The sequence below is a fragment of the Hyaena hyaena genome, unplaced genomic scaffold (genome assembly GCF_003009895.1).
Source record: "Hyaena hyaena isolate Hyena2069 unplaced genomic scaffold, ASM300989v1 scaffold_69, whole genome shotgun sequence".
Lineage (NCBI taxonomy): Eukaryota > Metazoa > Chordata > Mammalia > Carnivora > Hyaenidae > Hyaena > Hyaena hyaena.
This window is the reverse complement of record NW_024080702.1, coordinates 1,805,319-1,821,814: the sequence shown is the minus strand read 5'-3', so window position 1 is coordinate 1,821,814 and position 16,496 is coordinate 1,805,319. Positions and strand designations below refer to the sequence as shown.

The window sequence follows — 16,496 nt, the reverse complement described above, 5'->3', positions numbered from 1 at the left end:
ATAGATACATGAAAAAAATGCTCAACATCACTCAGTATCAGGGAAATGCAAATCATACCCACAATGAAGCATCATCACCTTACACCTGTCAGAATGGCTAACATCAAAAAGACAGAAAATAACAACTGTTGGCAAGGATATCAAGAAAAAGAAACCCTTGTGCACTCTTGGTGGGAACGTAAACTGGTGCAGCCACTGTGGAAAACAGCATGGAGATGCCTCAAAAAATTAAAAATAGGGGCGCCTGGGTGGCTCAGTTGGGTTAAGCATCCGACTTCGGCTCAGGTCATGATCTCAGGGTTGGTGAGTTTGAGCCCCTGCATAGGGCTCTGCACTGAGACCCTGCTTTAGATCCTCTGTCCCCTTCTCTGCCCTGCCCCTGCTCATGCACATGTGTGCATGCACTCTCTCTCTCTTTCTTTCTCTCTCAAAATTAATGTTTAAAAAATTAAAAATAGAAATACCATATGATCAAATATTTCCACCACTGAAACCAAAACATTAATTTAAAGATATACATACCCCTCTATGTATTTAGCACTATTTATAGTAGCCAAAATATGGACACAACCTAAGTGTCCACTGATAGTCACTTATGGATAAGGACAGCATATGTATGGATAACGGATAAGGAAGATACAGACATATATACACACACACAATGGAATATCACTCAGCCATAAAAAAAAAGATGGGATCGTGCCATTGCAACAACATGGGCAGCCCTACAGGGTACTGTGCCGAGTGAAATAAGTCACACTGAGAAAGACAAATACCGTAGGATTTCACTCATGTGTAGACTCTAAACAAACAAACAAAAAAGCAGACTCAGACCTATAAATACAGAGAACAAACTGATGGTTGCCGGAGAGGAGAGCGGTAGGGTGATGGGGGAAATGGGTGAAGGGCAGTGGAAGACATAGGCTTCCACTTACGGAATGAGTAAGTCATGACAATGACAGGCACGGCGCAGGGAATTTAGTCAACGACACTGAACAGTGACATGTAGGGACCAAGGGTAGCCACACTTGTGGTGAACACAGCATAACGTACAAACTTGTCAAATCACTTTTGCACCTGAACTAAAGTGACATGTGAAACAACTGTACACAAATTTTGAATTTTTTTAAAGAAAATAATACACTAATTAAGGTCCCTAACAGGATAGAGACTTAGAGGGGCATACAAAATTAAGAAAGGGGCAGAGCCAGCAAACGAGAAAACAGTCTACAAGATTAATAAAATACATACACTATGGATGGAATCAGCAATTCCTAGAAATACCTAATTAGAGCATGACAATGACACAAGATGTCTCTCTCGTCAGGAAATGGCCAACATAAAATAGAATCAATGAAAACAAAAACCGGAATTCTAAGCTGGCAAGTTACACGAGGCTACCAACCACACGGGCCTCCTTCCTGGAAAGAAGACAGTTCGCCGGCGCTTAGCTGTGGCACCGGAGTCCGGGCGAGGGCTGTGCCCAGTGGTTACTCAGTAAGTGTCTAACCAGTGAAAGAAGTGATCAGGAAGGAAACAGGAGTTTCAATGACAGAGATGATAGTACTAACTCACTCGTATTATAAAGCACGTCTTGACGCTCGGCGATCAACACTGCTGCGTCCTCAGGGATGAAGGATTTTATAAAATGCCCAGCTCGGGGATAGCGTCCTCAGTGAGCGCCACAGACACACAATGTGGCTCACTCGGGCCGCCTGGCCGGGATGCTCCGAAGGCACTTCAGCCTCTACCTGCGCAAACTGCCCCCACGGTCCTCCTCCCACAGCTGTCCTCCCCCGGGGCCCCCAGCCGCCTGCCCCCACTGGCACCCCCTTCAGCTCAGCATCGTCCCTGCACCCCCCCCCACCACCTGCCATCAGGGACCACTTTCCATCAAGTGTGCCTCCCCTGATAGCTGCTCACCAACATGCAGCCTGAGCCGGGCGCCGTGCTGCTCGCTGCACACGCGACAGCTCCCTGGCGCTTCACAGCAAGCCTGGGGCATCAGGGCATTAGTGGCCCAGATGACTAGAGAAACTCTGCTTCCTCAGGTGAGCCGTCCAGGTCACACAGCTACTAAGTGGCAGAGCTGGGAGGAAGACCCACTTGACCACCAAACCTCAAAGCCACCTCCTCTAAGTCACCCCGTCACCCCCTGCCCAGCCTTCCGCAGGTTTCCAGGCATTCTACACGCAAAGAAGATCCTTTACAGCACAGCAGGCCCTGGTTAAAGTCCTCCAGCTGCGCACTGCTCCCAGGACAGCCCTACGGGAGACGGCACACAGCCCACGAAGCCTGTGGCGGTCACCTTCCTGTCACCTCCCCCGTGCCCTGTGTGCCTCAGACTCTAAGCGTTCGCCCTCCCTCCCACCACAGGGCTTCCCACCTGCTAGTCCTTTGGACGAGAATTCAGATTTTGTACAGCCCTGGGCTCCTGTGCAGGAGTGCCGTACCACATGAATCTCCATCACACAAGGGAGTCTGCGGTCACTCTCTCTGACACGGGTCCAATGTCAGCTCTCAGAAAAAGGCTTTCATGGGAAAAATCCAAATCTTGTTCTTTATATGACTTCTACCCACTGAACCATAGTCAGCACTTACGGTTCTATTTCAACAGATGACTGGACAAACATTCAGTAAGCTCACCTCAGCGGGTCATGACGAACGAGCACACTCGAAAATGTCCAACTGGCTGTGGTTACAACTGCCACCAATCACCACGGCCACAGGGGAGAGCTTCCTCGTTCTCACAAGTGCTGTTCGATCATTTACATTTGGAGGTGTTTAATAAACACAAGTCCCCATCACTCAAGCTCCCCGAACATGACCCTCTTCAAAGACACATACAAATCGGGTTTCAAGTACAGCACTCTTATCAGAAATTTGCTTTCGAACAGGATAGCCCTAAGCTACTCTGCACACCTGACTCAAAGCGTCTGACTAAATACACCCAAAGGATTAAGATGAATGCATCCTGAATAAGCTCCCAGTACCGCCCACACAGTGCACCACCCAAGGGTCTGATTTCTCGCCATCACATACATGCTCGGGTACCTTAACCTGAGTCGGGGTTTCTTGTTTATAAAATGGGGGGAAAGAGGCAATTGTGAATAGATTCATTTAACAAATATGGATCTGGCACTTACTATGAATAAAATCCTAGGGATACACAGATAAATGCCCTCAAGAAGCTCAGCCTTTCCACTGACAATAGCATTAAAGAGAATAAAATAATGAGATACATTTAACAAAAATGTGCAAGACTTGTACACTGAAAACAATAAAATATCACTGAAAGAAATTGTAAAAGACCTTAACATACCTCACGTTCACCTCATGTTCACAGGACTGAAGGCAATATTAAGATGCCAAAACTCCCCTAAGTGATGTACATATTCACCTGGATCCCTACCAAAATCCCAGCCGGCTTCCTTGCAGGAATTGGCATGTGACCCCAAAATGCACACAGAAGTTCGAGGGACCCTGAATACCCGAAACAATCTTGAAAAAGAAGAGGAAAGATAGACGACTCACACTTCCCAACTTCAAAACTTACTACGAAGCTACTGGGAGCAAGGCAGGGACAGATGCACAGATAAATCAATGGAATGGAGCTAAAAATCCAGAAAAAAAACTTACGCTTACAGGCAATTTTCCACAAGGGTCCACGATCGCTCAGTCGGGGAAGGATGTGTAGTCCACAGAGGGCGCTGGGCCAACTGGGTGTCTATCTGCCACAGGAGCAGTCTGAGTTGACTGCGGACCATCAAAATTAACTCAAAATGGGCTCACGGGCCTAAATGCAAAAACTAAACCTATGACCTTCCTAGATGAAAACGGTAAAGCTCTGTGATACTGGGTCAGGCTACGTTTTCCTCAATGCCACACCAAAAGCATGAATGATAAGACAAACAGGTAAACTGACTTCATCAAAAGTGACGTCCGTGCTGCAAAGGACATCATCAACAAGGTGAAATGACAATCCACAGGAAGGGAGAAGACTTTTGCAGAGTGGCTATCTGATAAGAGACTAGTATCCAGGATATAGAACAAGCTCCCACAAATGAACAATAAAAAGAAAACAAAACCCAATTTAAAAACTGGCAAAGCATTTACACACAGATTCAAAAGGCCCATAAGCACATGAAAAGATGCTCAACATCATGAGGCATCAGGGAAATGCAAACCAAGACCAAAGGACACAACTCTGCACACCCAGCAGGATGGTTGTGACCGTGAGGTGGACAATATCACGCATCAGTGTGGACATGAAGACAATGTAATGGTTCTGTAAATGGGGCACACATTTGGAAAACAGTCTGGTAACTCCTCAGAAGGTGAAACAGAGAGTCACCAGATGACCCAGCCCCTCCACCCCTAGGCACTGAAAACATACGTCCTCACAAAAACTCACACATCAGTGCTCACAGCAGCATTATTCGTAACAGCCAAGGGTGGAAACAACCCAATCTCCATTGACTGAAGAATGAATAAGCAAAATGGAGTCTATCCACACTGTGGGATCCTATCCAGCCCCAAAACAAGTAGCAAGCACAGACTCCTGCCCCGAAACAAGAAGGGAGCACAGACTCCTGTCCCGAAACAAGAAGGGAGCACAGACTCCTGCCCCGAAACAAGAAGGGAGCACAGACTCCTGCCCCGAAACAAGAAGGGAGCACGGACTCCTGCCCCGAAACAAGAAGGGGGCACTGACTCTTGCTACAACTTGAATGAACCCTGAACACGTTATGCTCCGGGAGTCAGCCAGACAGACAAAGACCAACACTATCCTTTTAGGCGACAAGGACGTGAGTGTTCATTGTACTACTCTCGTAACATTTTCAAAAGTCTAAAATCATTCAAAATGAAGTGGATTATGCATCAAAAATACAAAGTAGGGGCATCTGGGGTGGCTCAGTTGGTTAAGCGTCGGACTCTCGATTTCAGCTCAGGTCATGACCTCACGGTTTGCGAGACAGAACCCCATGTGGGGCTCTGTGCTGACAGCATGAAGCCTGGCTGGGCTTCTCTCTTCCTCTCTCTCTGCCTCTTCCCCCCTCGCATGCGCTGCTCGCTTGTGCTCTGTCTCAACATAAATAAACATCTAACAATACAAAGTAATTCCTCACAGGAGGGTTTTAAGGATTAAAGGCAGAAGCGCAGTAAAGCTCTCAGTACGATGCCGTGCACGTGGTCACTGCCTTCACTGCCACAAGAGGAGGGGTGACTGCATTCATCCCGCTCTCTTGCATCCACACCCAGCAGATGTTAGCGGGACCTGCCCTCTGACACGCGTGCGTGGACTCACAGGCATTACCAGACTTCCTCATTAAAGATTTCTCACTTTAATGTCGGCTCCATAACTACCAGGGTAAGTAGCCTAGAATTTCGAAGAGCAGGAGGTGTCTGTGATTCTGTTTATGCATTTATTTACATTCTGCCCCACTCTAAAAAAAAAAAAAAAAACCTAAATCAACTTTTTAAACACAACTTAGCAACAATAAGAACAAAAGGAGAAAAGTGGGGAGAGAAAGTGAGGACTGCAGTTAAGTGAAACCAGGGGGAGGGGAGTATAACACGCCAGGACGTGCGCGTACGGAGCTAAAACAGGGTCCAGATCCCGACAGCTGACGAAGAAACAGATGATGAGCTACAAGAGCCCGGTGCCCGTGACACAGAGATCTGTGTCAGCTGTCGGCCGTCCCCATGTGGGATATTCTGCCACAGCCTTCTCACCACGGAGCGCGATCCTCAATGCCCTCGAGTTGAATGCAACCACACGTGCGGAACCCCTTCTGTCTCTGACTCTCCCCTGATGTCAGCCCTCTCCCTCTGTCCTCACCTCATTGGGCTCCCATGGCAACAAGCGAGGCCGACCCGGTGGCCTGGAGAGCGGCTCCTCCCCTGAAGCCCGGCTGGTGGCAGGGCCACCCCCCCCCCCCAGCCTGCTCTGTCCCTTTCTGTGCAGCTCTAACTTGTCACCAACACACTTCCTTCTCTGCCTGCTCCGCACAGAAGCCCTCTGCCTTATACCAGAAGGCCACGCTGCATGGTGTTCACTGCGCCCCCCTCTCCTGTCCCTTCTCCAGTAAGCAACGCGACTTCCCTCCTCCCCATGCAACCGTTTCTTTCTGTGCAAGAACGGTGAGGTCCCCACACGCCATCCGGAAAGCTGGGCGCCGTGCTGCTGGGACTGACATGTCCCGGTCTCACCTGGGCCCTATCGTTACACTTTCCCCTTCTATCTTAAAAGGCCTTTCCTGAATCTCCCCGTCCCTCTGATTTGGGGCTTAATTTACATAAAGTTCTGAGGTTACAATTATCATGTGCATATCTGCCCGCTTTTACTGGGTTCCTTAGCAACAGCTTCATTAAGAAACTGCAGCCAGACGTTGAAAGAGGCTGTTCTTACATCTGAACAGAGTAGCCTGCACAAAACGTAAATGGCTCTGAAGAGAAAGTTAACCAGAGACAAGGAGGTCACAGATCATGAGCCACAGTGCTCTTTAAACGGCCCAGGACCATTCCTGAACATCGGGCCTAAGCGAGCATCGTGTTGGGGCGACCACACTGGTCCTGCGGTACGTTCTCAAATCTGGTGTGGTGCCGGCTCCTGCCAAGTTTCTCAGACACTTACTACCCCTTTCTCTTATCGTCACCATTTTCTACCAATTAAGAAATTAGTTTCAGTCATTTGGGGAAAGCTCTGTGATGCAGTCCACAGACCTCAGACTTCAGAGTCACAGCCAACCACGTTTACATACCAACGGTGGTGTCTACGAGGAAATCCCAGGCACACAGCAAAGTCACGTCCTCGACTAGCCCTTCCCTACAACAGGCTACGATAAACTACTTACCAAAGTTGCTATGATGACAGTCTCTTCACACCTAGTTACCTACCTGCCATAAACTGGCTGCGTAGCCTCAGGTATACTCGGTGAGTTTCAGGGTACCTGCTAATGGGGGCGCCCTGCCTTCTGGTCCCTGCCTGGTAACAGAACTTCCATTACTGGGATGGGCACCACCAGAGCATCCTGGCGAGGATATTCCCCAGCTCTACACGATGAAGCAGGTTCTTTTCCTCTGCAGAGCCGCTCACGGTCGGTGATCATTTATTTTACGTATGTCTAGTGCCTGCTTCCCCACCCCCAGACTGCACACTCAAGCAGTACAGTGAGCCCAGCCAAGTCTGTCCTGCCACCCACTGAATATTCTAGGGCCCACAGACCGCAGCACTGCAGCTCGCCTCTGCTGGGGAGCGTCATGGGAAGTAGGTATCAGCAAGCATGCCTTCCAGAGGCCCCTTCACCTCCGAGACTGTGATCTGACTCTGACACATAACATAACTCTTCTCTAGCCTGAGGCTCCTCTTAGGTAAACAGGAATAACTGCACTTGGCCGCCAGGGTTATGAGGACTAAGAACAAATTCACAACTTGAACCTCACCGCCCCAGACAGCCCCTGACCCCACACCCTCCACCACCACCAAACCGGCTTCAATCCGTTTGCCATACTCCCTTTTCCATTTTTTTTTACTCGTCCCACCCTGAAGGTCCATCTCTGCCATGAAGCTGTCATCGCGGGGAGGGCAGAACCCGCCTCTCCCCCCCCTCAGCACAGCCTGCGCTCAGCAAAGAGCTTCGCTGTTACAGTCACCTGTGTCCCACTCCCAGCCATGGGTCCTTATACATGCTGCTGAACTTACGACACTTGGCTGTCCCGTCCATCAAAATCCAAGTTAAATTAGCTAAATGTCTCAAAACTTTCTAGACTACCAACTTCATGATTTTGCATTAGCGACCTGCAGCCAAACTTTCTAATGATTTTATTAAAATCCTATCAGATGCAGACTGAGCAGTACCGCTTGAGTGCCTACTGTGTAACATGAACGGTCCAAAGGACTTTCCCAGACTTCGTGTTTTAGAAACCTAACCACCCAGACAGGGATACAAATGGCAGTCACATCACAAGTAACAAGAGGCAGAGCCGGACCAAGGTCACAAAGCTGGTAAGAGGCAAAGTGGTTTCCCTAATCAAGAAAAAATTTAAGGACAGAAAATTCTGAATTGGGGGCGCCTGCGTGGCTCAGTCAATTGAGCGTCCAACTCTTGATTTTGGCTCAGGTCGTGGGATCGACCCCCATGTTGGGCTCCACGCTAAGCATGGGTCCTGCTTAGTAGTTTCTTTCTCCGTCTCTCCCTCCTCTCTGTCCCTCCCCCCTGCTCACCTATGCCCTCTCTCTCTCTAAAATTTAAGAAAAAGAAATCAGAATTTTGAAAGTAAAAAACCATAACGTAAAACAGTACTTAGGGTACTGAGCTCTGGCTGCAGAGTCCACACGGAGCCACTGCATCCTGGCGGCAGGGTCACGGCAAGCTTCAGGAGAGCTGCGCTCACTCTTCCACACACGGGACAGGGACGTGCACCCACCTGTCGAAGATTGATGTACACCGCGTTCTGGAGGAATTCTGAGGCTTCCATGCTCCGCTTCTGAATGGCGAGGACACGCACGGCCTTGACACACGCTTCTAACTCAATCACTCCGGCATTCTTGTACTGCAGGGTGCAGAGGGAGACCCGCGTCAAAAAAGGAGAGTAAAGATTTTCTGTCCTACGGTGAAGCCAAAGCCCTGCAGGGCACTTCCCCAAGTTCCAGGACGCGACTGCCCCCCTCACAGGGGGAAGGGGGAGCGGGGAGCAGGGAGTGAGGACTGTATTTGGGGAAGTCTGTCATTATGGGGTCGGAGAACGTTGGTGCCCATATAAATATGTATGCATTTGTTCAAATAACACAACCACCACAGCTGGATATCTCACAAAATTTCAAAATTATATCAGTGGATACCCTGCGCTCCATTCCCACTCAGCGCCTCCTGTGCTCTGAAACACCGCAGACCCTCTCACACCTGCAGCAGCTGTAAATTCACTGGACTTTGTTGCAAACATCCTAGCTCCCCGCTTCACTATGTGCCCTTTACTTAAGTGTCCCATGCCTCTCTGATGGTCTCTCCCAGCTCCTTGTCTGCTTCTCAGCTCCTGAGATGAAGGACAAACGACACAGGTGACAGAAAAGGTACTGAGGACTTCACTCCCCAGCTCGATAGTAACACTGGCTCAGCGCTCCTCAGACCTCACCTCCAGTGCTCACCGTTCTGCCCACGGTAACTTCAAGCCATGAGAGCCGCCACGCCGTGTGGCTCGGAGCCTGGAGCGGGCTGCGGAGTGGCCCCCGGGCCCCCTGGCCTGGCGCCCTCCCTCCAGCGTCCATCGCACCCCCGCCCCGCCCAGGCTGCGGCGCGGAAACTCTGCGCACTAGCTGTTCTGTTTTCTTTTCCGCTCCAACCCGGTTTTGTTTTCTTCCTAAGTATCCCGAGCTTGAGTGATTTTCAGTGGAGGTATCTGATGAAACCTGCAGTTGAGGAAAAGTCGTACAGACATAAATCCATGTCCACCAGGGCCTAGGGGCGGCCCGAGGAGGAGGAGGTCCCTCACCGATACTCCTCTTGAGGCATCAAATATTGGAGACCCCCCATTCCATCAACAAGTATTTACTGAGACCCCCGTGGGCCTGGCAGGCAGAAATGCCCGGGAGACTACGTCTGTCCATCTGCCAATTGTTAAGAAGCTCTTATTTCTTACTAAAATTATTTTTATAAGGTAGAAGGAGAAGGGGCTGTGCTGGGAAGGGGAGCCTCCACTCTTCCCAAGTATGTAACACATACGTAATTTGTGGCACATTACAAAAACTACCACGCACAATCACAAAGAGAAACTACTCTTACCTAACTACCAACGCTGAAGTCAGAGATTACCGATTTTTATATACCATTTAACAACACAACAACAAAAAACTCACAGAAGGACTTTATTGCACTGAAACTCAGTAACTTCTTTTCCTTCAAAACCTTTAAAACAACTTCCATTTAGGTGACAATAAAAGCCAACTCCATTTTTTTCACTTATGTTTATGTTCTACTTACATATTTTTAATTATATTACAAAGATTTAAACTACGATCATAAAGAATTGTTCATACATCAGTAGAAAGGTATCCACAATCAGCGGGGATTAGGTAAAAAACGGACAGTTACTGACAACCTCCCCACAAGCGTGTTCCTGGAACATAACTCTGGGATGCAGGGACCAAGCCCCGTTCTCACTACTGAGTCCTACCTACCAGCACAGATTTGTACGATCAGTATTTCAGGAACAGATGAGGGAAGTATCTCATTCAATTCTAAAACAAAAGCCCTAAAACATGGGGTGCCTGGGTGGCTCAGTCGGTTAAGCGTCCAACTTTGGCTCAAGTCATGATCTCATGGTTCGTGGGTTCGAGCCCCACATCAGGTTCTGTGCTGACAGCTCAGAGCCTGGAGCCTGCTTCAGATTCTGTGTCTCCCTCTCTCTCTGCCCCTCCCCCACTCATGTTCTGTCTCTCTCTGTCTCAAAAATAAATAAACTATAAAAAAGTTTTAAAAAAAAAACTAAAATAATTATTATCCTTATTTTAGGTTCTAAAATGAGACTTAAAAAAAAGTAAAGTTTCTCACCCAAGGCTACAAAGCTAGTGATGGGTGGAGACAGGATTTGAACGGTGGTCTGTCTGACTCCAGGCCTACCGTGGAGCAACCGTGCCATTAGGAACAAAGTGACCTTTACCTGAGAGGCCACAGGAACAAAGCTAAAGGTGGGTGAGCACAGAGAGCTCAGCCCATACACCGTAGCTCAAGAGAGGAAGGTCCCCTGCCGCCCAATCCAGCTGTCTTTTCATCTGTGTGTAGAAGAAGCCAGAAGACCCAGCTTCCAGTACAAATAATGTCCCTGTGTGACTTCAGTCGAGTCACTTACCCTCTCTGGGCTTCAGTGTCTCACCTAAGAAAAAGTATGAGGCTCTATGTTCTCTCAGGTTCCTTCCAACTATAAATATGACATCAATATCTCGGGAGAATGTCTATGTCTCCATTTCATTTCTTCTAAAACAAGAGAATTTTCTTGGCCACAAATCAGAACTCTAATAAAAAATCATTTGTGAGCCACCAAGAATCTGCTTGAGAGACGTCACTGTCACTCACAGTGACTGACAACCGAAAAGCGGTGCTTCTCCCTCAGTGAGGGGGAGGTAGTCTGACGGGTGTGCGCGTGTGCCTGTGCGTGAGTGCATGCCTGTGTGTGTGCCTGTGCACGTGTATGTGTGCAAGCATGTGTGTACAAGTCAAATACGATCAAATCAAATCTGAGAAGTGTACACACATTCTTGTATCACTGTCCCCTCACGGGGGGGGGGGGGGAAGGACGTAAAGGAAGACAAGGAACTAAGAGGAAAATGAAGCAAATGAATAAAACTACAACCAGAGAAGGGCAAGACTTGCGTTTGCTCCGCCCGCCTGCATCACAGGCCTAATACTAGGAACTGTTTCTCCCCCGACGTCTGGCTGGGCACGGACTCAACCAAGGAAGGAGAAACGACGACCAATTTTTTATCGAGCAATACAAACGAATCTGCCACAGGAGTGGATATTTTATAAATTGTGGCCTCTGGTTAAAAACGCGATACAGGGGTGCCTGGGGGGCTCAGTGGGTTGAGCATCTGACTCTTGATACTGGCTCCGGCATGACCTCACAGTTCACGGGATCGAGCCCCACATGAAGCTCTGCACTAACAGCACGGAGCCTGCTTGGGATTTTCTCTCTCCTTCTCTCCCTGCCCACCCCCCACTAGCTCACGTGCTCTCGCTCTCGCTCTCTCTCAAAAGAAATCAACATTTTAAAAACTTTTTTTAAAAAAATCTTGATGCAATAGGCCTTAACCTCACCATCTGAGAGAAAAGAAACCCAGGGCTGAGAGCATATGACAGGACTGAGGTCAGACAGCGCAGACTCAGTGGAAGAGACCCAGGCCCAGTTCTGTCTTACTCCAGAGCCTGCTCTTTCCACTCTCGGGACGGGGAAACTCAGAGCCCACGGCCACCTGGTCTCCCTGCTGTGCCCACGGCAGACAAGCCTCTCCCCCCGAGATGAGGCTGACGCCGACACTGACTCGGTGCTATGGGCAGCCACTAACTTTCCATCAGACACGGCTGGTAAAGTGGCATCCACCCGCCACACCCGTGGGTCTCTGCCACAGAGGTGGGAGAGCCTGGCTCCTATGCATGTTCAGAGCCTCCCTGGTCTAACCTGGCTCTGCCTGCTTCTCTAGGCCACAGGCAGTCACTAAACTGCTAGAATTAGTTACAGGGGCCACGTGACTTCTCTCCATCTGTCTGCCCACCTACAGCACGTAGCTATGATCATTTTGATCATCTTGGAAACAAAGTTTAAAAGACAGAAAAGAAAGGAGTCTGGGAAAAGTACTTAATATCTATGATTTTTAAACAGCCAGTTACAAAACAAATATTAAAACCTCAATCTGCCTTTCTACATATCAGCTATAAGCAGTTCAAAAATATAAGGGCAAAAAAAAAAAAAAAATCTCGCCCACAAAATTAACAAAAACACATGCAATAACTAGAAATAAACTTAAAAACAATGCTCACATTCTCTAAGAAGAAACCTGCAACTCTGTAATGCAGGACTTAAAATAAGATGTATAAGTGCAGAGATGCTAACATATTCTACAGAGAAAGTAATTTTGTAAAGATAGGAGTTCTCCTAAAAATAATTCAAAACTTACTTCAAGCTCCATGAAAATTCCAATCTGGCTTTTTTTTTTTGGTGGGTTTTTTTTTTGTAACATGAACGAAATATTTCAGGATTCTTGAGGAATTATTATTCATGATACTAGCCAAGAAAATCTGGGATGGGAAGAAGGTATTTTAAAGAAAAGAAGACACACTACTACATATTAAATAACCACAGGAGATAAAATATCATGATGCTGGAGTAAGAAAAGAAATTCATAGAAAGGAATAAAAAGCTCAGAATTAGACTGCAATATATGTATGTATTCAGTATAAGTGGAATTTCAAATCAGAGACAAAAAGTATGAATTCCATAAATTGTGGTGGAACCATTAGACAGTAACCTGGAAAAAATAAATGCTATTGCTGTGTCATAATGTACACAAAATAAATTACAGGGAAGGAGATAAATATTTTAAAATGCTAACAACATCAAATACAACCCTTTCCATATACTTAGCTCTGCTCATCCTCACTACAACCCTTTCAGACAGGTACTATCATCATCCCCGTTTTAGAGATTTTAAAAAACCTAAGGATGGGGCTCCTAGGTGGCTCCATCATTTAAGCATCGGACTCTTGATTTTGACTCAGACTATAATATCACAGTTCGTGAGATCGAGCCCCGCATCAGGCTCTGCACCGACTATGCGGAGCCTGCTTGGGATTCTCTCTCTCCCTCTCTCTCTGTCCTTCCCCGACTCACACATGCTCTCTTTCTCAAATAAATAAAATCTTTTTTTAAAAAACAGAGGAAACCCCTTTATTTTATTGTTAAAGTATTTCTAAGCATAATACCAAAGGTAAAACCCCTAAGGAAAAAATTTACTATATTAAAAACATGTTTGACCACAACCAAAAATAAAAGTTCCTGAACAAAATTAAAGGCAAGCAACCTTCGAACATAGATGTGTAATAGACATCAATAAAAGAAAAGAAGCTGGTACGCACCATATATAAAGAGCTATAACAAAGTAACAAGAAAAACACCCTAACTTAAATGTGTACAAAGGACACAAATGGGTAATTCATATAAGAAATATAAATGCCAACAAGCAAAAAAATGTCCAATATCTCACTGGTAATCAAATGCAAACTAAAACAATGAAAAGTTACTTTTGTCCATCATAGTGACAAATATTCTAAAAGGATGTAAGAGGCGGTGTTTGTGAGAGAGCAGACTGTCAACCCTTTTGAAGGACACTATGCCAATATTTTAAGTAAACTCTAAAAACACCATGTATGCTCTTCGACTCAAGTCCACTTCTAGGAACTATCCCCTTAAAAACAAACACATCAGTCCAAAAAGATTTCCCTACCAGGGCATTTATCACAGCACTGTTTGCAACTATGGGAAGGAAAACTAAAATGAAATAATAGTAGTAAGAGAGAATCCATTAAATAGATCTACACCTTTTTCATTCCCTATTGGAGAAGAAATTTGGGGAGTAACTTGAGAGTAACTTATCACAAATGTAAATGTCATATCCAGTGATTAAATTTCCAAAAATCTTTTTTCTTAATTTTTAATATTTATTTTTGAAAGAGCGTGCATAGGGGAGGGTCAGAGAGTGGGGGGACAGAGAATCCAAAGCAAGCTCCGCACTGTCAGTGCAAAGTCAGGCACGGGGCTCAAACACAGGAACTGTGAGATCATGACCTGAGCCAAACTCAGACACGCAACCGAGCCACACAGGTGCCCCAAATTTCCAGAATCATAACTAAAGCAATAATCACACAAGAACACAAGAATATATATACAAGAATGTTCACTGAGGCATTTTTTCGTAACAGGGGAAAGTGAGAAAACTTAAGCATCCATCAAAAGGTAGGAATTAAGCAAATCAGAGCACGTGGTGAGCTCTGTGGGAGCAGAGCTAAATGCTCTAGGTGCTGTCTACTCCCTGTATCGGGGTCCTAATGGCCTCTTACAAAAAGCGTTGACAAATGACTACATCCACACTTTCGAAGACTCCACCCAACGGGCATCTGGGTGGCTCAGTCAGTTAAGCATCCGACTTCAGCTCAGGTCATGATCTCATGGTTCATGAGTTCCAGCCCCAAGTCAGGCTCTGTGCTGACAGCTCTGAGCCTGGAGCCTGCTTCTGATTCTGTGCCTCCCTCTCAATCTGTCCCTCCCCTGCTCACGCTCTCTCTCTCTCTCTCTCTCTCTCAAAAATAAATAAGCATTAAATAAAAATTAAAAGACTTTCCACCCTATCTGAAAGAATCAAGCAGGTTTGCAGTGGGAGAACATCTAGGATGAATCTGTGAGTGAATGAAGCAAGCTACAGAATAACACACGTGGTATAGTTTCATCTTCCTAAATAAGAGATATATATGCACTCATATATATATTTCACAGGTATAAAGGTCACAAGAGATAGGTACCGAATTGTTAACAGCTGTTACTCTAAGAAATAAGGGTAGGAGTTTCATCTTCTGCTTGCTACCGCTCTTCTGTACAGCCTGACTTCTTGTTTTCAGTATTTCAGAATGTATATTTGAAATTTAAATTTTTTTTTAAATCCAAGGGATGCTGGGTGGCTCAGTCAATTAAGCATCTGCCTTTGGCTCAAGTCATGATCTCACGGTTCATGGCTTCGAGCCCCATATCAGGCTCTGTGCTGACAGCTCAGAGCCTGGAGCCTGCTTCAGATTCTAGGTCTCCCTCGCTCTCTGCCCCACCCCTGCTCATCATGTGTCTCTCTGTCTCTCAAAAATAAATAACAAACATTTAAATAAATAAGTAAATCCAGAGTAACAAGAATGGTGCTTCCAGAAGACAGAATGCTACACACTTCATTAAAAATCAGGACGTGGAAGATTCACTAAAGAGAGGAACACATGATACTCCATGCGAAAAATGCAGGTCTCCACACTGTAAGTACAGGATGCTGGCCATTTTTATGATATAGGCAATATATGTTGACAGAAAGACCAGAAAATGGATATTAAAATGTTAAAATGGTTATCTCCAAGTAGTGGGGCTATATGATCATCCTTTTCCCCTTTTTCCAAATATTAAATTAAATATACACAATTTTGAATCAAAAATAAAAAAGAGTTTTAGTATATAGTTTCATGCATTATGGGATGAGACATGTATACTTACAGAACCAAATAACTGGGATGTACTGCAGTATTTCACAGTGGAAACCAGGAACCCCTGATTAAAACAACACAATCATTGTAGGGATTTACGAAGCAGTAAAATCACCTTGCTGTAATACGAAATGGCCTCCTTATATTTGTCAATTATGTCTTCAGGACTCAGACAGTTCTTAGCACGCCCAATTTCAGCACTGGTGTCGGGATTTATGCCATTGGTTGTGAGGGCACCTGCAAACCAAGAGGAAGAAAAGAAATAATCTTTTTGCTTTTTCTGTCTTGCTTCTTTGTTTGTTTGAAAGAGGGGCACAAACCAGATAAAACTTAAAATATTCCCTACTGCAATTCAAATAATGATGCCATTTTTTAAACCTTCCTAGCTTATATGCCCCCTTCCTACCTCATATACTCCCTTCCTAGCTCATATACCCCCTTCCAAGCTCACACATCCCCTTCCTAGCTCATATACCCCCTTCCTAGCTCATATACCCGATTCTTATCTCATATATCCCCTTTCTAGCTCATATACCCCCTTTCTAGCTCATATATCCCCTTTCTAGCTCATATACCCCCTTCCTAGCTTATATATCCCCCTCCTAGCTCATATCCCCCCTTTCTAGCTCATATACCCCCTTCCTAGCTCATATATCCCCCTCCTAGCTCATATACCCCCTTTCTAGCTCATATACCCCCTTCCTAGCTCATATA

The 16,496-nt window shown here is 46.2% G+C and overlaps 1 protein-coding gene across 2 annotated transcripts in view; it reads right to left on the bottom strand.

Moving 5' to 3' along the window:
* Nucleotides 1-16,496, bottom strand: part of TRAPPC9 (trafficking protein particle complex 9) — a 555,131-nt gene that overhangs the window by 489,218 nt on the left and 49,417 nt on the right. For both annotated transcript variants that reach the window (XM_039232979.1, XM_039232980.1), the window contains 2 exons: nucleotides 15,898-16,019; nucleotides 8,431-8,556 (listed from right to left, as the gene is read on the bottom strand). In XM_039232979.1, coding sequence (XP_039088910.1) covers nucleotides 8,431-8,556; nucleotides 15,898-16,019 — 248 coding nt within the window. The remainder of the gene's footprint in view (nucleotides 1-8,430; nucleotides 8,557-15,897; nucleotides 16,020-16,496) is intronic.